Consider the following 24,718-nt stretch of genomic DNA (forward strand, 5'->3'; position numbering starts at 1 on the left):
CTACTCTCGCGAGTCACCTTACAATTAGCTTTTTGCTTTGCTGTTATATTAGCTCAAACACATTTTATTAGACAGCCGATGCGCAAAAAATACTTGCAATCAAATTCATCAAGCGGAACTTTTAAGGCGGAACGAAACAAAAATATAAATTTTTTGATAATACCACTGTTAAAACAAGTATAAAAACCGAATTATTTAGTCATGTGCGTACTTCGTCCAAAACATAATCCTTGAGATACATATAACCATAATATTAGTCATTCAGTGTCACGCTGGTCGATTCAAGAATTGAGGAAATTTTCACAGGAAGCATGCATAAACCGGTGCCAATAAATCTGCCCATGCAATGGAATGAAAACGAAAGGCATATTGGCTTTAGATGCGTTAAATACAGTGATTGCACTTCTCTAAGCGTTCGTTTCATCTTCCTGAATGCGCTGTTTGACCGCGAGGCTTCGCAAATTGCGGCTCTAGACATTTCCCGCACTCACCTACAGTGTTTTTATTTTTTTTTATATGCATTCGACCACTTTCGTTAACCGATATTTTACCAGTGAGCAAATCGAGAGTGCGTTTCGAAATTTCATCGTATTTATAATTCGAAGTCGATGGGCACGAGAGCGAAACTGGCTCAGACTTAATTACCATCATTCGACAGAGACGCGAGGTTATTATGCGATCGGTATTTATGATGACATTTTGCGAAAAAAAACTTATAAAATATTTTTTATTATAAAATAAAATTTCCCGGCCGGGTGAAAGTTCGACATATGGGCTTGATTATACTTTAATTTAATTTTTTATTTTTTATTATTTTATACATATATACCAGAAAGGAATAATACGCCTTCCTGGCCAATTATAAACAATGCAGTTGTCAATTATAAACAATTCAAGTGTCGTTCGTGTGATCGATCCGCCCGCGGTCGTATATTTATCAAATACCTTTTAAATATATTTAATTTAATATTTATATTTAACTATATGAACCCGGCATGCGTTGCAATGCCACAATAACGTATGCAATTCCCGTTTCCGTTATCGTTCCCGTTCCCGTTCCCATTTGTCGGAAAATCGCAGACATCGAACACCTTTGTCGCGACGCGAAAACATTTGTAATTATAGCGTTGTAATGACACTGATTCCCGTTTTTCCCGTGTCCGTTCCCGTTTTTGGGCGATTTTTTTTCACAGTAATCTTCCCGGACATGCATACAACAAATCCTGAAAGTTCCATCGTAATCGGTTCAGTGGTTTAGGAGCCTATTCGAGAGACAGACAAACAAACAGACATTCGATTTTATATATATGTACATACATATACTAGTTGTTTTACCCGGCTTCGCTCAGTATTTGTAATATAAATATTCATTTTTTTATTTATTAAATTTATTTTACATAGTAAATATTCATTTGTTTTTTTATTAAATTTATTTTAATCGAAAAAAAAAAAAAATCGACTCGTCGTCATAGATATTTTGACTTGTTTACGATTGCCAACCAAAGAAACATATATATTTACATTCAAAGTCTCTTTCAAAATTATATATTAGATATAGATTAATAATACTAAAATAGTAGTGTAATAGTAGGTGGGAAGGTTTTTAGCCAATTTTTAATCAAGGAACCGTTTAAACAATGAAATCAGAAAAATTGGCAAACTATGATAGGAAACGATTGACCTGGAGCACAAATATCCAAGTCTAACTGGCAGCATTACTCAGAATAAATTATTTTCAATGGAGGTGAACTCACGGGATCGAAGCCAGCGCATGCTGGTTATTAAAAGTACATATGTATATACCAAAGGAAGCTCTCTACAACTTTTATTCTCAAAATAATAACGCGATAATGAAAAAAATGACGATTTTCTGAAAATAGCATCTTCTCCATACAAATGGGCGTTGTGAGTGTGGCACGCTTTGTATGGGAATTTCTGGTAAAACGGCGAATTTGTATTCCCATTTATCAGTCAAAATCGACCCAATTAAACTGAAATACGTTAAGTTCTAATAAACAAGATATGTATTATGTATATGAAAAAAAAAACTTTAAAATAAACCGATTGGTTGTAGGCACAGGACATTGTTTAAAATTTATGAAATTTTTATTTAACGTTTCCTTGATACGATGGAAGTTTTCCACTAGGTCTGTCGATGGCAATCCAAAATCCGCGTTTTTAGCTCCGGTCTAATGAGCATATGCACCTGTGTATATAATACATAGAAGAAGATGGAATATATTGAAATTGCATTGCAATACAATAATATAAGTTTAAATCTATTCATATGCTATTATATCAAACATAAGAATGTGGAATATTAAATGCCATTTTATTTTAAAAAATAAATAAACAAGGTATAATTATTTAAAAGCTTTGAATGTTCGATTGATCTAATAATGATTCAACTCAGTTGCATAATTGTTGCTCTTTATGTTATATGTGCACCTTCACTTTCAGGTTCTATACCAATGATATATAGGTACATATATACTTATATAAGATATTTATATATATGTAGAAGAGCGGTAGCATATTATATATCGATTAAAAGATAAAATTATGGAAATAAAATTAATTTTGTTGGTTTGTGCTTGTTTTATAAAACATCATGATATTATCAATTGGGAATCGTTGTGGGAAAATCAATTAACGGTAATTTAAAAGACAATATATGTATTATACTTTGATAATAAACAAGTGTAAGAACGATATTTTGTAAGTAATATTATCTAATATTCATTATTTGGCTGTAGGCAATCGGGAAATCAATTTTCTGCTTTTTATTATCAATAAAGTGGGAGTAATTCATCAGTGTGTTGAATAGTTTTGTTGTTTCATTAAAAATATCACTTAGCTTCATGGTAATTGTTAGTGGTATATAATTAGTGGTATATAAGTACATGCGTCTCAAAATCCGCAATTTAACCATGAAATAGTTTTCAATTAGCAACGTTCGACTATTACATATAACTAAAGACTATTAGTGGACTGGTATATAATTAATGGAAAACTTATTTGAAAATAGCAAACGGGAAGTAAAAAATAGTACAATGAAAAGATTTGATGGATGGAAATGCACGCTTTTGATGCGAATAAATAAACCGAGTGCAACTTAAGTAGTAAGTGCAGTGCGAAACAATAACAGGAACTGCATTAGTGGAACACAATAACAATATACAATAACTTATTGGAGATGTCTTTCACGGCGATAATTCTTCGGATTATCGCTGAGATTCTTCCAGTCGAATGAGAGTTAAATTATCAACTTTATTTCAACGGCTCGTTTATTTCGTAAAATAAAAATATCGATTCACGATCTTGTTATTACAAAATTACAGTAAAATTGCTCGTCACCTCGAGGGCTCACGTTTTCAAGGAATATATGCGTTTTATCGCATATCAGAATAACAAAATGTCGTGATGTTGCGTATGTGAAGATACCATTAAGTGAAAATGGAACTTATTTTGAATTTTCTGTACCTGATAATGTGTTCATCAAACGGTGAACACAATAGAGAGAAATCGCGCGGAAGAAAGTCAAAGCGTTTTCCTAAATATATGACACTAATTAGCACGGTGTTTTTGCTGTTTAAGAAAACTTATATGTAGGTACTTACAAACATTAATATTCTAAGCGGCATGATAAGCTTTATAAATCGCTAGTTGTGCCCGGAAAAAAGTTTCTAAGACTAGATAGTTGATTTGTAACTAAGCAAACAAGCAACAACGAATAATTTTTCAAATAAAAAATAATAAAGGTAAAATGTCATTTGTTTTTCAGTAGATAAATAGACCAGTAAAAAGTCGTTTAAATAATGATATATATATATATATATATATATATATATATATATATATATATATATATATATATATATATATATATATATATATATATATATATATGTATACATGTATAAATTTCAATGTTTCTTAATCATTTGTATTTATGTATCTAAGCTCTTTAACAATTAAAAAATTACTAAAATATAATATCGTAATAATAAAAAAATAAACTAGCGGCGTGGACTAGTGGTTGGCATATTACGCTTTCGAGCAGAGTGGTCACAGGTTTGAGTCCCACTAGAGTCCCACTGCTGGCCAGATGTTGGTTTATGACTCCAGGTCGATCGTTTCTTATGGAACCTCATTTTATACAGAAAATCCATTTTTACTAATTACTAACCTCTTCTTAGTTCGGAATCGATTTTGTCGTGTGACGAAGTTAAGGTTCTTATTCGATCGTTTTCAAATTTTGCTATTTTGCTTGGTTTGGTCATCAATATAATTGGAAATGTCCGCCATTATCATGGTGAAAAATAATCGAAATAGACACGTTTGAAAATACTGCATCTTCGTTCACTGTCGCATTTGTCCACACTGTTCTGATCGTTTTTTACCTTTTCGCCCCCCTCTCACTATAGCAGATTGAGCACTTTGCCAATACTCATGATCAAAATTTACAGAGGGAATTGATGATTTCTCAATTAGGATTTTTATATATGTACATTTATTTTTTATATATTGTCTTATTAAATAATAAGCATCATATATGTACACTAAACCTTAGCTTATGTGCTGAGTAAAAAATTTCATTGATTTTAAGCGATGTTCACCAGCCAATTGATTTATCTCCTCAAAAATTTCGGAAAAGTGCGCTTTTTTCATATCTTTTTTTTTTAGAACAGTTTCAATTTATTATATTTTTTTATCATTATTATTTAAATGAACGCTTTATTAGCTATTCTAGTTTAATCATGTTGATTATGATTAATTTGAAGTGTTTAACGAGAAACCAAAGTCGCAGTTTTGCCAGATACTACCATACAAAGCGGCCATTTGTATTCTAGAAGCGTTTTTTTTTTTCAGAAAATCATAATTTTTATCATGTTTCCGTCATTATTTTAAAAATAAAAATTGTTGAGAGCTTTCTTGGGTATATCTTTAATTTAATTTTTTACAATTTTCTTTGTTACACTTTTGAGATATGCTGCCCAAAGACATACTTACCACTTGTACATACATATGCAGTAGTAGTTATAAATTACAGTGACCATTTGTGCAAAATTTGGCTCTGATTATTTCATCTAGCATCATCATCATTTACAGCCATTCACCATTCACTAATGAATGAAGGCCTTTCCAACATGTTTCCATTCGTCAGATTGGATTCAGCGCCCCCCCCTCCCCTTAAATTTTTTAACAATAAATTTCATGAAAGTTCTTGAAATTTTATGTTGAAGAAAAATATATTAAGACAAAAACAAAAAATTTAATTTAAAATTTATATTCAAAATAGGCACGTTTTATGTATAAAACTGAATAAAATAAAATAAAATACGGATAACTATTAATAAATTCGGTAATGAAGACATTAGAGTGACATTTCTTCTTTCAAATATGATTGGTTAAGATATTTAATTTCGTGAAGCAAATCCAACCCTGATATATGTATATATATTGTACATTTAGCGGTATTTTATATAAAATACAATTCCATATTACAGTTTGTTTTTATTCGTGAGTCGTTGATATTTGACAGTCAACTTCCTGCATTCGTCGTAAATTATATTTTACAATCAGTAGTGTTACTTCGAGTAGAAAAATTAAGTTGATTATATAAAATGTTTTATAAGTTCAAAGCAAGCCAATTTTTTTTTTCAATTTAATAATCAAAAAAATAAAAATGGGGGTGCCCCGCAGCGCCCCTTACTTATGGCGCCCCTAAGCACGTGCTCTGCTTCTAACCCACTTATTCAGTTTTCTATTCATCCGTATTATGCCAAGCATACAGCAATTCTTTTGCAGCATTCTGGCATTCGATGTCCAAGTTTTACCTCCATCGTCATCACTGGTAAGATACACTGGTCCAAGATATATTTTTTTTCAGGCACAATGCATTTTACATAGATTATGCTTATATAATATAACCTGATTTTCAATTATACATATATGTATATTTTATTTATTGGATTAACAGGCCTGACGAAAATGCCGATACGTGATATTAATCCAATCCGTATTCGAAGACAAAGGCTGAAACAGGATATACATAGATAACATTTGAAATGTGATTAGTGATCGTACACGAATGTTGGTCACTGGTCATTGCGGTAACACTATTGCCGAAGGCTCTATCACAATAGGACAACTAAAACAACCGACAAGGCCTTAGGGTCGTTGTTCACTTTCAACGGACATATCTTTAATTCTTTTAAAACGATCACCGTCACACCATTATCGAAACACACGACTTTTTAAATTTTAGCACACGCGAAGGGCGGTTCAAATGATTGGTTCTGAGAGTTGCTTATCGGCAAATCGAATCGTAGAGACAGTTGCACATAACCGTGTGGTAAAAGTAAGCGAATAGAAAAAAAAATGACCATTCACTTACAGTCCGTATATCGTATATTGTATGTACATATAGAGAGAATTAAATTGACATACGTGTACTGGGTAAAATCTAAGTTTCAAATTCTCGTGTATATGTATGCTGTGTGCGATTTCAATTAAGTAATACATCTATGTAGTATTGTACTTAACAATGTGCAATGTGCAATTGTATAATAGCGAATAATGCGATATGTATCGTTATCAACGGCCACTTCCGGAATTTGCGCGGGTGCACAATTAAAAGAAACTGTTTATCAGTGACAAGAAATCGAATTGTTAGTTTTTCCGCAAATTTTTATCGCATTTGGATTACACGTGTAGGTGTTGCAAAGTGATAAATTTTAAATCGTCAGCGTTTAGAAGTTGTACAATTTGAATTGTGGGTCTTTTACTTTATTTGTAGTGTGTTGCGTGTACCAGATGCGAGTTGCATGCATGCGAATGCACTCTTGATTTTATTGGTTATTTGACGTGAATGGTTTTTCCAGGTGCAATAGGAGGTCAAGGAGTTGTTAGTACTGAAATGAAAGTTAATCTGATACCGTTTTGGTTATGCGGTCACAAATCACATTTTATTTCAAATTATTTCTGCCGATATGAGTGTGTATTTTATTCAACTAAATTGTGCAAACCTTTGCTGTTTGAGGGCATTGCATTTTTGAAATATTAGATTGGATATTGATTTTAATTATTTGAATTATTTTTATGACATATTTTCTTAATAATGTGTGATGATGGAACCGATTTTTATCCAAAATAGACAAATTTGATTTATTGTTTCAGCTTTCCATTCTTTGAATTCATATACGCTGTCTGTTTTTTAAAGTTTCAAGGTTTTATTATGCGAGTGTTACTAGAACCATTGTTACAACATAAAAATCGTGATTGTACAAATTTGTAACAGCCGTTAACAGTTCACTTACTGTTACCGTAATGACATTTCTTTCGCGTGCAATAAGCACGATGAATTGTCCAAAAATGAAAAGACCCACTGCTAGAAATTGCAAAAAAAGAAAACTAAATTGTATTATGTTTTCAGAATAATAGAAACCTGCGTACGCGGAGTACTTCCTCAGAACTACCACCGACAGCAGAAGAAAATGACCAATCTGACGCAATCAGTTGGGAAGCATCACGAATGTCTATTGATAAAGAGTCCAACTATAAGCCGAAAAGCTTTTCCAGAAGAATTGACGGTTCAAGTAATATGAAAGCGCCTCGACCAGTAGTCGCAGATGTAGTCGTAGCAAATGCCGATCCAGTATTTCCCAAAAGTGCTAGGAATGTGAGAAGAAATAGAAAACCGACTACAGAAACGTCTGTTGTGGAAGTTAAAAACAATGGAGCATTTTCAGAGACGCGTCAACCGAGAGTTTTACCATCAAGAGATAGCTTAGACTTAGAAACAAAAAACACCCATCCAACAAACAGAGGAAATAGACAAGTGTCTACAACTCGAGTAAAAGGCGAAAGTTTTACACGGGGTAGACAGCGACGTACTACTACAGAAAAAGCAGCTTCTCTTAATAGAAGAGGTAGAATAACAGCGTCGGATACAACTAACAACATCGACGAATCTAAAATTGAAGTATTCAATTTAGACATGAAAAGTGGTAATATAGAAGAGTACAGAAGTGAACTAAATAGAAACACAAGGCCGCAAAGTAGAAGCAGACAAACGACTGATACGACTCCAGTAGAAATAACTTCACCAAGGGGTCGAGGTAGATTTAATAGTAGGAGTGATACTACAGAGATTACAAATATCGACAGCACTACGGAAGTTTCTCGCATAAGAAGTAGAAACAGAGGTTCAAGTCAAACTCAAAGACCGGCGATTCGAACGGAAGCACTTTACGATAGAGTTGAACCTGAAAAAAAGAAGGAAAATTCGAGATCAAGGCAGACTTCTAAGTTTCAAACGTCTACAACTGCACTTCCATCTGCAAAGCCGACGGTAAGAGCTCGATCAAATTTTAGAAAAGCGGAAACAACACAGACGACGAAGACACCGTATGTCCAAAATTCCAATAGAAGAAGTTCAACGCATGTCGAAAACGAAAATGATTTCTCCCCGCCCACGAACACAGCAACACGAACGACTCCAACATCATCAATTGTGAGATTTACAAGAAAGAAAACTACTACGACCGAAAGCAGCCTCGAAGCTACCAGTGTCAATGCTAATGATCAAAGTAAAAATACCAGAGGTAAAGCACGTGGAAGTTATCGTGCACCTGTATCAGAAAGAAAAGGAAATGGTGATGCAGCTGCAACAGAAGACTATGACAATGAAAATTATCCTGAACATTTTAAACTTCTTCTGCAGGCAAAAGAAAAGACCACAGTAATATATTTTTATTATATAATTAATTATTTTTTCTTATAAACTCATAAATAATTCATGTTTTATATATAATTAATTTATAGAGGAAGCCATTGCGTGTGACAACATTCGAAACATTATCAACAAGAGCGTCGCAAAGAATTTCCAACATTTATAATCCATATACTTCAGAGAACTCAAACGTAATTAATACACCTGCAAATAAATATGCTAGGGTAATTTAAATTTAAATCTATAAAAACTATTGACACTCATTACCGAAAATAAATTTAATCATATAAAAATTGATTTTCAGTTTCGATCAAAAACATCGACAACACCAAGTACAACAGTAGCAGTAAGCAAAAGTACAATCGAGGATGTAAGTTATGAAAACGAATTGGACGAAAGCGACGATATTAATCCTTCAAAACGTCCTTTAATTCGAACCCAAAAAAATAGTGAGTCAACACCAGCATCGTATTTGGACAAATGGACAGAAGTATCGATCGAAACGACCGAAAGAACTTCAACAACAACTTTAGATTTAACGACAAAAAAATTGCCCAAGTATGAGTATAAGAAAATATTTAACGCATCTCGTTATAACTCTCAAAAGAAAGAACCAATAGTCAATACAATAGATAATATTGTGACGTCGACAGAGGCTGTGAATAGTGTTCCACATTCTACTTACAGAAGGAATACGTTCAAATTAAAAACAACGACTGAAAAAGTGCAAATAGATGATAGTATTAATAATTTCAAATCTCTCGAAACAGCGTTAAAAAATGAAAACAAATTCAATTATAGAAAAAACACTGGAAACAGAACAAGTTCCTTTAGATCACGAAATAAGTATACAACTCCCAGTCCCAAGAGAAACCAAGTAACGATAAAACCTTTAAGATTAAAAAGTTTCACCACGAGATACACCCCAAAGGGAATTCAAAGAAAGAGTGATGAAAACAGTGGAAATTTATTAAGCAGAAATGAAAATGAAGAGCTTATTTCACATAAAGATACTGTATTATCCAATAGTAAGAACACATCACCTGCTGGTTCTGTAAGTATGATTTTATATAATTATAATTAATAATTATAACCGTATTGAGATTGTATGACATAGTTATGTGTTTTATCGATTAAAACGAAACAAGTCTTTTTACATATGTCTATATAAAAAAAAACAGTTTGTACAAATAATTAAAATAGTTACAGGACTATGTGTAAAATATGTATAAATATAAAAAAGATTGACAATTTAAGAAAACTACTACTTCTATACGTTTTTTCTTTTATTGTATTAATAAAACATTACAAATTGTAAATATGACGTTAAAAAACACTTAAACATAACATTGTTTAAAAGTTATATAAATGATACATAGATGGCTACAGAAATTAATTAAAATAATATGATGGATTAATATACATATAAACATGCTCATACATTCTTACACATAGTATTTTCACATATTTTTTTTTATTTAAAAGGATAATCTTCTTTCAAAAAGATATCTACATATGTAGTTTGAACGGTGAGATTAAAAAATAAAATTGCATTAATGCATATGTATAGAAACAAATGTGTTAATGTAAGAATATTGACTATTTTGTAAATATATACAAAACATGTGTTCAATGTTTATGTGTGCGAGTTTGCAATCATTTCTATGTATAAATGTGATTCTTCTTTCTATACATAAAGCTTTTTTTCTCATAATCTCATTGCTATCTTATGTACAATATAATTGCAACATAGGCAAGGGCTTTAATAAGTGTATATTGAAATTGACGTGTGTTATATTTTAATTCCCTAATTTAGTCCCCTATAAATACTGGGAAACGAGGTCATAGGTTTAGTTCTCGTTATAAAGCTCCACTGTTACGAGCCCCGCCAGCTTACCAAGCAACAGTCCCGTCAGTCACTTCAACAATGGTATGTCTAAATATGTATATTTTCCTCCTATTTTTAAGTGTATAATCCAATTCATTTAAATAGTAAATTGAAATTCGTAAGTCAGTATTTGGCCGACCTTTCAAACGCTCCCCAATATTCAGATAGTGTTCATCCAAATAACCACTATACTAAAATGTAACCTTTAATTTGGATGTATCAAACCAATGTACTCCTTGGTCCTGGGAACAAAAAACAAATCAATTTTCATTTCGAAATCTATGGGTTTAACAATTGAAATTATCCTACTAAAATTTACCCATACCCCAAGGTAGTTAAGCAGAGTTGTTTGCTTTGAATTTTAAACAAAATTGATTTGTTTTTGATTCTCCCTTCGGACAGGCTTGGCTGAAGTTCTTCGTAACGGACTTTCCAATCATGGACACTCTAACGGAGCCAGTATGGTTTGTAGCAGCTGACGGTCGCTTGCAGGGAAAATCTCATCAACAAATCATTCGTGCCATCACTCATCCAACAACAATCAAAGAAAATTATCATTAATTTTAAAATCTAATTTAAGACATCTGTATTCACATATTTTAAAAATAGCACTTACATATTTTTACTACATTATGCAAATATATACATAGGTATGGTGAATTTTTTAATAAAATTTATTCTCATTCAAGTATGCATTGATAAATTATAATATTATACATACTAATTCATTATTAATTATAAGTAAAATTAATTTTTATTCATTAGTTTAAATACAGTTCTGCTTTCATTCCACGATCTGAATTTGCTGAATTCATGCATATTATATATAATATATTTTAAATACGACAAATATAAATATTTACAAATCCCCTTCCATAAGAATCAATTCAATACAAAATACACACAATTTGAAAATTAAAATCAACATAAATGTTTACATGGTTTGGTTAAAAACACTGAGTATGGGAATTCATAACGTAAAATTAACTCTAAAAAGACAACATGTATTTAGTTTATTTAAGGTTTGACAATTATAATATTATATTTGTGTTGTGTGTATGTATGATTAAAGATTTAATCATTTTCTTAGCCACGCTATAGTGTAACTTATAAATAGGTATTTGCAACACAATTTTCTGCTACCATTATAAATACTTCAAACCTTATATACCAAGAAATCATTTCAACATGATTTTTTACTAAGACTATTAGTTTAATTAGTTGAAAAAATCCTTTTAAATGATACTTATTATTTTCTTCTTTCTTTGAAAGAGGTTAAGGTTAGAATTTTTCCTTTCATTATGTAGCACATACTCATTATGATAAATTATAAAGTTGAGTATATCTTCAACTATTATATCTATTATCACTCTATTTCTGAATCACTTGTAAAAGCACGAGCTCATTTCTTATTGCAGGACATAGGTGAAGAAAGTATATATCCTGATTTTGAAGTTATATCCTTCAGTCAGCCCCGAAGTACTCCGGCATCTGACAGTTTGAAAACTGCAGAAACTGTTATGATGGCTTCAAGACTTATTAACGTGGAAACTTCCAATCACTCTCCATCCGTCACTGTTTCAATATTTGATGCTTTAGCCGAAATTTTAACTTCCACTCGAAAACCCGTGCCTAGTGTTTCAACAACAACAACGACAACAACAACAACAACAACTTCCAAACCTCTCGATTTAGTGTTGAATATACCAACGAAAAATAACATAGGAGTGAGTACAACAGAAACATATAGTAGTAGTACAAACGATTTTTCTGAAAAGGAATACTCTTCAGAGATATCTTTAAATGTACAGTCTGAGAGCCAAATGTCTCAAGTAACCACTACTACTAAACTTGTACAGGCATCCACAATCCAGGATGTCACAACAATATCAACTATGAGCACATCAGAAATGTCAAGTACTACTTCTCTTCCATTAGAAACAAATGCACCATTGCCTCTATCCACGCCTACTCCAAAAACTCTTGATTATCATGCACAATCTACTATAGAAACACCCACTGAAACTCAAGTTTCTACAACCACAAATTCACCATCCACTATAGAAACATTAACTGAAGCTCATATTTCTACAACCACAAACTCACCATCCACTATAGAAACCTTAACTGAAGCTCATACTTCTACAACCACAAACTCGCCATCCACTATAGAGGCACTAACTGAAACTTATGCCTCTAGAACCACAAATTCACCATCCACTATAGAAACACTCACTGAAGCTCAAGTTTCAACAACCACAAATTCAGCATATACCTCAAACCAACTCTCTCAAAGAAAACCATTTGCAACATTAGTGTTGTATTCCACAACCTCTGCTCCACCAACACTTAATGAAATTATATACAGCGTCACACCACACTATCATCAAACTGAACCCAATACATTTAGTACTACTGAAGTTATTACCGATGATATCACTTCAGAAATTTCACTTCAGAACTATTATGAAAATACAGATAATGAAATAATCGAAACTGCAACAAACATTGAAGAAAATGAGTTTGTTAAAACTTCAACTTATGAATCCTATAATATTGGGGTCACTAATATAATTGAAAGTACGCCAGAAACATTAATAACAAGCACAACATCTAATTCGTTATTATCAACAACAGATACTATTGTTGACTATTCATCCACTGAAAAATCTTCTATTGCTAATTATGATATTCAAAGTGACATTAATAATATTATCAAAACATTAACAGCAACACCACCAACTCTTGAATCACAGTCACTATCTACTGAACCAGCATCTTTAATATATACTGACCAACTAACAAAGGAAATTGAACTAATTTCATCCAAAATCCATGATATCCTAAACTCGTCTGCTAAATTACCGGGCTTAACACGCAAAGCAAAATTATTGCAAGATATAGAAAAGATTATATTGGATAATGACATTGAATCCCTCCAAAAGGTAATGGTTTCTGGTACAGTAGTATTAGACCGACCACTTCTAACAACTGACAATACTAACATCACCGATATTAACATCGGCAAAATGTCGAACTCCACATTCATTAACACAATGACAAACACTGGCCAACAGTTGGAATTTAACAATTCAGCACTTGATGAAACTAACATTTCAAATAACCTCGATGAGAAAACAAAAATTGATGGCTATTCAAGTATTGACACTTCAACGGCTTCAACTCTTTCAATTTTAAATGACAACTTACAAATATTAACATCGACTTCTAAGGTTGCTTTGAATAATTCTACATCTAAAGTTGAAGTTTCACAAACGACAATTTCTCCTGATGTGGCATCATCACTCTCACAACCGATCAATTCCAATAATACTACTCCAAGTACTTTTAATAAAGTATTACAAACATCTCCCAACTACCAATGGATCCCACCCTTCCCTACAGCCTGGCGTAATAGGCCAGATAATGCACAGCCAAAAGAAAATCTTGCAAATGGTATAGCTAATGCACCTTTTGGAACACAAAGTTCAACCACATATCGACCAAAGAAGGATTATTTTGTGTATGGAGTCCTCCCGAATAACACAGTGGTACGTAAAAATCCTAACGATAACCAATTGGAGATTTTAACAGAAGCCAGTCCATTCATAATCTTTGGATTGCTACCGAATAACACCATAATAAGAAAATTTCCGAATGGGACATATGTGCCGACTGTGACTCAACGAATTGACGTTCTACCAATTGATCCGAGAAGCTTGAGAAATCCACAAAGTCCCGTGTATAGCAATCCTGATTCAATAAAACCAATTAATAACGATAATGTAGTGTCTACTAATGAAATAACTCGAAATATCACAAATCGGAATCCAGAAAATCTCCAAATCACCGACCAAAGTAATTCAACGACGTCTGCTCCTGTACATAACAATCAAATAACGGTATAAGCGTCTTTTTAAGCATGTTTTGTGCATTATTTGTGATTGCTTGTAGTATAGTAGTTGTGATGGTGGTTGTGGATTTTACATGAGGTGTTTACTAATTTAATTTACACTAAATTGTATTGTTTATAAAACACATTTCAAAAGTACTTACATTTTACATACACATTTCATATATGAATTTGAAATGATAATTTGGTTGTGTGACATAATAATTACGAACTGCTCCAGTAATATAATATATATTTATTGTTATTGGCAATGATGGAAAATTCGATGACAAAATCCTACAAAAAGGACTGATGTGTATCTACATATTCATATATTTGAAATATTATGTATATATTATTACTAATAATACTAAAAGAAATTTAAATTTAAAAGTTATTTAACAATTAGGTAACTTGTATTAAAAAATTGTGAAAATTTATAAAGATAATATTTTAAATGTGATTGAAATTTTCAGCGTCCAGATAAAATAAATTCAAATGAGAATATCGTACAAAATAACAGAGAACGTTCGCCAGTAACTGAATCAAACGTTGCTAATCTCTTAACGACAGCAAAATTACCTGCTATTAAAGATATTTTATTGACAAGTATTGCTGCAGCGGCTAAACAAGAAAATCTTCATATTAGTTCTAGTACAACATCGACTACTCCTCAATATCTTACTTTGGATATTGATCCAGATGTATGAGTGAAATTATAATAAATATTTTTTATTAATAAAAACTGTCTAGATTTATAATGACTAATTGTTTCAGACAAAACAAATTCGCACAGAGAAACCAAGAGATGGTAATTCAAACGGCGCATACCGTTGGAAACCAATTTCAAATGATATATTATCCACGGAAAAAGATGGTTTGCCCAGTATATTAACAACAGCTCGAGGATCAAACATCCAAAGGATCACCACATTGAAACCGGCAAGCTCTACTGTAACAACAGTTTATCCATCGACATCTACAGTTTTTACTACAACCGAAAAATATATCGTCGATGTGCCAACAACTGATTTATCGAATCTGATCAGAACAGCTGAAAATCAAGTAACCACAGAAAAATATGTGCATAGTAATTATGAAAACAACATAGAAGCGTCAACTATTGATAATAATCTATCAACATCAACAAATGATTTGAACATAAATAATGTAGAAACTTCTACAACCTACGGGTATAATCCAATATACGATTTAAGTACTGAAAATCAATATAAGAATGTCGATACTATTGAAAATATTCAACATGAAACCGAATCATCTTTAGAAAAAGAAGTAATTATAATTTCCACAACAAATAAACCGACAACGATTACGACGCCTAAGGAAATTTTTGAAGCTACCGCTACATCTACAAAACGGGGTACCAAAACTTATACAGAATTGCCTGTATTTGATTTTAATTCACAACCAAGTAGGCAAGTTGTTACAACTACCACTCAGAGAAGAACAACAAGTCCGACAACAACTAGAGCACCAAAAGTTTCTACCAGTCAGCATACAACAAGAAGTACGACAACAATTAGAGAGAGACAACCGGAATCGAGAACCACTCAAAGGACAACCACAACACCAGAAGCAATCACTGAATATTATCCGACTCAAACAACTGTTCGATATAATCCAGTGACTACTACAACAAATTTACCGACTCAGAAAAGGTCTCAATCAAATACATCAAAAAGGAGTGAATTTAATAATTATGATTTAATTCAAATAAAAACGACTGTAAAACCAAAAACATCGACCTTTTCTGTTGAAGATGATATTGCGTTTTTAAATAGCTTGGTAAATATCAGAATATGGATTTTATTATCATTTAATTGTATGAATAATTTTTAGGTTTTTTATATTTAAATTTTGAATACCTATGTTCTTGCTTTGCAGCGTCAGTTTGTTACTCCAAAAACCCAAGATAAGGAACTGTCATTGGCTAATAGAATTATAGCTTTAGCGGTAGATAGAAATTTGGCTGAAATAAAGAAACCACCTCCTACAACTACTACCACTACTACTACTACAACCACAACTACAACTACAACTACGACGATGAAACCAACAACAGCTAGAAGTCCTAAAAATTTAAATACCGGTCCTTTAAATATCAATAACTTAAGTTCCCTATCTTTGAACAGACAGCAAGGTTCAAAAGATGTTCCATCAATAGAAGATGATTTAATTTCTTTTCAAAATGACGCAAGGCTACTTCAAAATCTATTGAAGTTGACTGGACAAACATTGCCACCGATAAATGTACCTCAAACTACAAGTGCAAAGCCATCTTCGTCTACATTTAAAGATTCAGAACTGAAGCTTCTTCAAAATTTACTTGCTAGTCCATCAACTAACACCAATATAGACGCAAACAATGAATTATTGAAAGAGCTATCATCATCGTTGAATTCAAATTTGATAAATAATCAAAAAATCATACCAACAACACAAAGAAGAAGAACAACACCTACTACAACTACGACTACTACTCCAAAACCAACAACTAGGAGAACGACAACTACCCGAAAACCAATAATCACCACCCCTAAATTAACCCCTTCGATTGAAGAAGATTTAAAAAACTTCCAACAAGATGCAAAACTTCTTGAAGGGTTATTAAAAATCCAAGGTATCGGACAAACAACTGCTTCTCAGCAGTTAGATTTGAGTAGCTTAACTCAGGATAAGCAACTGGCATATTTACTAAAGCAATCGGAAAAACCGGTGACTGTTACAAATGCTCCGATTCAAGTCAGCACAGAATATGGAAATAGTAATGAAGCTATATTAGCAGCACTTTTAAAAGAAAGAGGAATTGGACCTGCGACACCTGAGAACAATTTGCAAGAGCAGTTGAACTTAGCAGTAATTTAATAAATTTTGTCGTTAATTTTTTGTATTTATTTATGATATTCTATTAATGAAATATTTTTGGTGTAGGCATTATTAAATCAGGTAATTGTAACTCCGAAAGTAAAACCACGCACTACAAGACGCCCTCCACCACCACCAACAAGACAAGCACGTCCCATATTAGATGGTTTAGCATGGTTATGGCAACAATGGCAAGAATCATCACCCGGAGCCGGTGGTGGACAACGTCCATCTCAACCGGCGGCACGACCTTCATCTTCTGGTGGTGGAGGTTTGTTCTTTGGCTCAGGACCATTCATTGGAAATGCCGAGGAAGAAGAGGAGGATAATCAACAATCGGGATCAGGAAATAGGGTGAGAACTGAATGATTTTTTTTGAGTTGGCACACTAAATTTCGTATAATACTTACATTTTGAATTTTGAACTTATATCAAAGTGAAATATATAATATAGTCAAAATCAAAATCAAGTCAAAATTCTCAAGGTGGATTTATCTCATATTTATGCAAATAAAAATACATAGAAGTACCATAGCTTTTAACAAAATTTGAAATCATTGATTTTGAATATACAGTCAAATTTCAAAATTTTCATTTCAAGTCAACTCTAAATTGTAACATTTCATACATTGGAAAATCGCCTCTAATGAGAAAAAATTGTATATATGTACGTATGTATAGTGATTCATCTTTTACATAACTAAGAAGCATGATAAAATATATTGTTTTATCTTATATTTATGAAAAAGGTAGGTTTTAAAATTGTGTAAATATAATATATTTAAAACATGAATATTTATTCAATAAGTTATCAAATGATTATTTAATGGTTGATATTTATTGGTTTCAAGTTAAATTAAGAATAAACATAAATAATATTTAAGGAAATCATCAAACATAATATTTACTTGTTCTTTAATTTCTAATATTCTACAATGAATTAACCAAATGATACGATTCCTATAATATATATGTTTACAGGAAATTCTAAATGTTATATAAATGTAATATATTTCAACTGTGATATAATAACCATTCATATTATGTACTGACAGACAGACGGACGGTGAATTTGCACGTTGACTTTTGCACTGCGTGCTTGAAATTCATAAATAAAACAGTTGAAACTGTTTGTTTTCAGATATAAAATTGGATCCTTTGAAAGTAAATAAGATTTTTGAATCTAAATGTCATCAGAAAACGTGATATTCAAGAATTATAAGAATTCATTTTGTATCAAAAATTATAGAATAATCATTGATAATCGATATACATTTACAAATAGAGCGATTAGAGGTCGAAAAGTGCGTAGAAAAGCATTATAGAGCAAGAATGATAGTATTTACCAGTGAAGAGTACGAAAATGAAGACAAAGTCAATTGAGTGCTGTGTATTAATGATATTTAAGGATTTCATTCAAGTTAATTGTATTGTGAAGTATTACAAAAGTGTCACAATTTCACTTTTGTAAATATGTGTGTGTTTGTTAGTTGTACTGCAATTTTAATTTAAATAACATTATTATTATTAATTTATGAATACATCACAAGTGTAAGATCAATATTTAATGCAATTAAATTATGCTATTTAATAAACGGCATTTACTAATTTATAAATCGATAACCTCAATTAATAGTAAAACTATTGATTCCTGCTAATTGCGGCAACAAAACTGAAGTTGGGAGTGAGAAAATCTGATCCATTTATTTATTTTGAATTCAAATTGAATTGAAACACGTGAAATAGACATGCGATTGACTCAAAATGGTGAATTTTTCTGAATCTCCCTGCTTCTATTTTATATTTATCGCTTTAGATAACTAGGGTTGGCTCTATTTAATGCATATTATATACATACATAGATAAATGGTTAATGGTTTTTAAATTATTGTATATTTTTTTATGTTTCACAAGAAGGTAAGTTAATTTCATATTAAAAAGTATTCATTCGAATAAAAAAATCTCATAATTGGCGATTTTTCTGACAATACATAAAAAATTAAATTAAAATCATTCACAAAATATTTAATTTGGAATATAATAAAAACACCACTTTTTCTTATAAAATAAATTATTCTTAAATTTGATTAATGTGGTTCTTTTTACTTTCAAATAAATTTTAGGTACCTCTGCCACCACCTCAAGAAGAATCAGAAGGTGGAGGAGGCAGAGGACAATTGGTAACGGCTGCTATCAACGTCACGCGAGCATTTTCACAGTTCCTAGGAGCAGCAATTCAGGTTATATATATTTTTTTCTGTTTTATAAATATGTGTGTGTGTATATAAATATTATAAATTATTAATAAAACAAACATTTAAAATTATAGGGTGCTACTCAAACATTCCAAAGTGTCTTCAGAGCGGGTCAGAGAGTTGCCGGTGACTATTATAGCAGTGGCTCAGGATAAACTACATTTAGTTTAATCAATCACTAAGTCATTAAATTACGTTTATTGTTATCTAATGTATAAAACTTTTTTATTGTGATTCGACTTTGTGTCTTAGTTTGATAATTTATAAAAGTTGATTCGGATGAACTACCAGTGAACAAGGTATTAGATAAATAAACTTTTGAAGAGAGTGACGCCGAAGAGAATCGAGAGTTCATTTTGAACTTGAATTAGGTGAAAGTTAATAATGGTTGTGAATAGAAAATTGAAAATGATGTTTTTATAACATAAAAAATGTATGTACTTATTGAAATAATAAAAATGGCTTTGGTTCCATTTGTTTAATGTTGATCATGTGTGGGATACATTAATGATGATAACGACGTGTATTAGGAATAGCTTATTAATAACTAGTCTCAAGCCTATAAATATTTTTATATTGTATTTAAAATAAAATATTTATATACCTACTTTTTTCTATGTATTATTTTAGAAATTAATTGTATTAAGTATATATATATGTATGTAGTTCCTTAGTTTTTCATTTTCATAAATCTTTTTTTATTGTGTATAAAAAATAATAAAAAAAAAACTTATGTATATTCATTTAGAACAAATACTAAGAAAAACTTTTTAAAATAGTAATGAAATCAAATTTCATAGACTTCTTTGTGCCATAAAAGCACGTTATTATTTTTTGTACTTTTCACAAAATTTATTCTTATTTAAATGTACATATTTTTGTGTGAAATAAGTGGACACACGTCTCTTTAAACATGTGCACTATTTTATAATACATATATCAGTGCCTTCTTAAATTAATTGAGTAACCAAAGAAAGAATTAAATATTTATCAATCTTGGTGTTTACTCTATGTATTGTATTTATATAATATTAAAGTTATGAAGAGCTTGTACATATAGGTAATAAATATACATAAAATTGTATAAATTGTGTACATAAAAAAATTAAAAAAAAAAATCATATTGTGTTTTTCTTTTATTATAGTTCCAATAAATTATGTATAATCTATTATATTATTCAATAATTCGATTTTGGAAAATGAACAAGGATTAAGGATCTAATTCAAACGAGGCAAATCATAAGCACATGCATAATTTTCTCATTATCGAATATTGGCAACTTGTTAGTGGTCAGCTTAACGCCGTCAAATTCAATAGATAATACATATATGATTTATGGATTTTCTTAAGTTGATTTGGATTACCTCACCAATATAAGCTTCCGCGTAACTTCCATATACCCGATTATTTTAATGATACTTTTATTAAACAAATCAGTAATATAAAAAAAATACGCACACATATGATTGTACAATGTATACGTCACAAAAAATATTAGTTAACCGCAAAACTACAGGGTTGAATTCATACATAAATTACTAATTAAAGCAGCCGTTGAAATTCTCAGTATTGGTAATTTTTTATAAATAAAAACTTGAATACCTTTACTTTTCTTAGAATTTCGTTTGATTTTACATCGTAAGATAATGCAATAACTAATATCCTGATCCAGTTCTATATTTGGAAATATTTATTGGTTGAACACGATGAATAATCACTTGTGTTTAGACATAATTGTTCAGATTGATTTATAACAATATGCTTTTAAATTAAACAACGATAAAAATAACGATTAATTAATTCAAAGTTATAATTAGGAGCAGTTCAAAATGCCGATATATTTTTCTTACTTACAAACTATGTATATGTGTATCAAATAGAGGTAATAAATTTGAAAACATTGAAACATACATCAAGCGAAACGAGTCGCTAAGGAAAATCACACGCAAAATTCATTGGAGTGGATAATAATATTTACAAATCGCAAGCCCAAATAAAGATTTTTTAAATATTTGTACAAATAAGATCATTGTTTGGTTGCTTAAATAATTTTGGTGTGAGAGCATTTTTTCAATCTTATTTTGGACAGATTTACACAATCTGAATATGGTTAGTATTTACATACACATAATTCTGCAGATATGTTTTATGAAGGTATATTATATATTGTGAGTATGTACATACACAGAACCCAAGTGGACTGGATTAGTAATTTGTATTATATGTATTATAATATTCAATTCGATATAACGCCAGCAAAAAAAAATGTAATCACTATGTGAAAACATTGTATTTCTTTCATCGAACCAGCAGTATGGCTCAGTAGTTGGGTCTTTGTTTGGCACCGAGAGGTTTACGGGTTTGATCCTGTGCTAATCTTTAATATTGCTGGTCAGACTTGGATATTTGTGACTCCAAGTCGATTTATTATCAGAATTTGCCAATGTATATGATTTCATTGTTGAAACGGTTCCTTCATCAAATTGGCAAAAATCATCCTACCCGCCAGTGGCGGATCCAGGTAATTTGCAGGGTGGGAGGCATTTCTAATTTTTAATACACATATTTTTTTTCAAAAATAGGACGTATGTGTGTACATATATTCAGTTATATTACACTGTTCGACACGAAAAATGGTTCAGAGACGAGATATGACTTTTCTTATAGATCTATGCCCAGTAAACACGAATCTGGTAATAAAAAATGTTGATTTGCTCGAGATTCGGAAATATGTATATGTGTTTTTTTTTAAATCGCGCGATTTTTCTATATCTTGGTGTTGTTTGGTCGATATCTCAAAATCTGTCAATTTTCTGTTCAAAATGAATATTGAAATCTATAGTCGGCTGTTTTATCTTTCATTTGTAGTACTTTTCAGCTTTCAAATCTCTCCAAGTAGTCGTCCAGTTCAAATCAAAAGTCAAAAGTACGTATTTTCACTTGGGATTTTTTCCCACTTTTAATACTATTTTATATTGAGAATTTTTTATTGAAACATATTTATTGAGATAGTGTTCTGGCCACACTATTTTTTGTTTTCGTTTAAAAGGATTAATTGGAAGTGTGCTGAATTTTAAATCGGTAAAACTCGTATTTACACGAATCGGAATTGAATTATATATTATCAATATAAAATAGTCTTAACAGTGGGAAAAAATCTCAAGTGAAAATACGTACTTTTGACTTTTGATTTGAACTGGACGACTACTTCGAGAGATTTGAAAGCTGAAAAGTACTACAAATGAAAGACCTGACTATAGATTCCAATATTCATTTTTAACAGAAAATTGACAGATTTTGAGACATCGACCGAACATAACCACGATATAGAAAAATTGCACGATTTAAAAAACACATATATCTCCGAATCTCGAGCCAATCTACATTTTTTATTACCAGATTCGTGTTTACTGGGCATAGATCTATAAGAAAAGTCATATCTCGTCTCTGAACCATTTTTCGTGTCGAACAGTGTTATTAATTTGTGAAGCCAATATTTCAACTAATAAAAAAGTGGAAATTCCCAGTGTAGGCGAAGGATTATGGATCAGCTGAATTGATTATGCACATGATATTATTTTATACCTGACGGGAAGAGTGGTCTGCTCACATCCCCGATTCAATAATTTTACTTTTTAGACCAAAAAGGCGTTTGAAATGCGTTTTTAAACGCCGAATGCGAATTTATATTATTATTTATATGTATAATATTATGTAGTCCTTAGGGTGGTGGCCACTGACCTCGTTCCGCCACCATGGATCCGCCAGTGCTATCCGCTATGTCACAAATATCTGAATTTGATTTATGTACAATATGTAAAAATGTATGTACATACAAGTCTAAATCCATTGTCTCTATGGATTAATTCACTAATTAATTAATTGTTAATTTCGTGTCTTTCAGCCTCTCGAAATACAGCGATTTATTTGGTAATTAGTTGTCTAGGAAGGCGCATTGAGGTCTACCTGGTAGGCCTTCCTGGTATATATCTATGTAAAATAAAATAAAAATAATATTGGAGAGATTATTTTAAGCGTGGATAAAAAAGAAAAAAACATCAACATGTACATTCTACAAGTTTAATTAAAAAATAAACAATAAAAAAATGAACTATAAGGCTATTAAACCACTATTAAATAATGGTCGATCATTGCAAAATCACATAAGAAGTACATAAGCAGACACTTATTTTCTTTGTTGTTATACTTGCATAATTGCTAGCATAACTGGTTCGCATCGAATGCCGTGGCGATAGAGATCGATCTTGGTCTGAAGATAAGACTATCAGACCAGTCGTTAGACACTGAACAACTGGACTAACTTCCCGAGAACGCTGCAAATTACTCTCAATTAATAGTAATCGATACTCTCGCCTTTACAAATGTCACAATCGCAAGCGAGACTCAATACTAAATAAGTGAATTCTTGAAACGGTTATGCGACAAAATGTCACGAGACGGATTCAGGATTTTATCTGCAGTGATTCAATTGATTTTAATCAATGCTGAAAAAATACGCATATTAAGAGTTAATTATCGAGTACCAGGAAGACAACATGTTATTCATTATTTTATGTATCACCTAATATCTCTTCTGGTATATGTACATATGTATACTGTGGTGTAGTGATAGATTTTGAGGTGCCGGTATGCACTTTTTTGCAAGAAATGCATCGAGTGTATCCTCAAAGCAATCTTCGAGCGATGAATGTATCCTTCAGTTCATGACACAAAGCCGTTTGTTTGTTCGTCGCAGCCCTAGAGAACGCTACCTACCCTCATGTATCGAAAGCACAATTAAACATCCACCCTAGACAATGGTTTGAGCCGTCATAAGCGAAAAAAAGGTCCAGGTCCCATTTATTTCGTTAATGAGTCCATGAATGGGGACCAATATTTAAATGTGCTAAAAACACATCTGGTGCCTCACATAAAGACTGGTGGTATCATTGATCCTGACAGCATTTTTATGCTCTATAGCGCTCCCTGTCATCGAGCTTAGGTGAAATATATTGCAAAAGTGTTTAAAATTTTCGAAAAAATAAAGATTTATGTCGCG

At 31.5% G+C, this 24,718-nt stretch overlaps 1 protein-coding gene across 1 annotated transcript in view; it reads left to right on the forward strand.

Moving 5' to 3' along the window:
* Positions 1 to 20,051, forward strand: part of LOC143911498 (uncharacterized) — a 38,542-nt gene extending 18,491 nt beyond the window's left edge. The window contains exons 4-14 of the mRNA XM_077430386.1: positions 7,439 to 8,746; positions 8,830 to 8,961; positions 9,042 to 9,791; positions 10,554 to 10,667; positions 12,044 to 14,527; positions 14,994 to 15,221; positions 15,295 to 16,323; positions 16,423 to 17,394; positions 17,470 to 17,757; positions 19,527 to 19,643; positions 19,733 to 20,051. Coding sequence (XP_077286512.1) covers positions 7,439 to 8,746; positions 8,830 to 8,961; positions 9,042 to 9,791; positions 10,554 to 10,667; positions 12,044 to 14,527; positions 14,994 to 15,221; positions 15,295 to 16,323; positions 16,423 to 17,394; positions 17,470 to 17,757; positions 19,527 to 19,643; positions 19,733 to 19,813 — 7,503 coding nt within the window. The 3' untranslated portion in view covers positions 19,814 to 20,051. The remainder of the gene's footprint in view (positions 1 to 7,438; positions 8,747 to 8,829; positions 8,962 to 9,041; positions 9,792 to 10,553; positions 10,668 to 12,043; positions 14,528 to 14,993; positions 15,222 to 15,294; positions 16,324 to 16,422; positions 17,395 to 17,469; positions 17,758 to 19,526; positions 19,644 to 19,732) is intronic.
* Positions 20,052 to 24,718: the final 4,667 nt, after the last annotated feature.

Source organism: Arctopsyche grandis, chromosome 5 (assembly GCF_051622035.1).
Source record: "Arctopsyche grandis isolate Sample6627 chromosome 5, ASM5162203v2, whole genome shotgun sequence".
Lineage (NCBI taxonomy): Eukaryota > Metazoa > Arthropoda > Insecta > Trichoptera > Hydropsychidae > Arctopsyche > Arctopsyche grandis.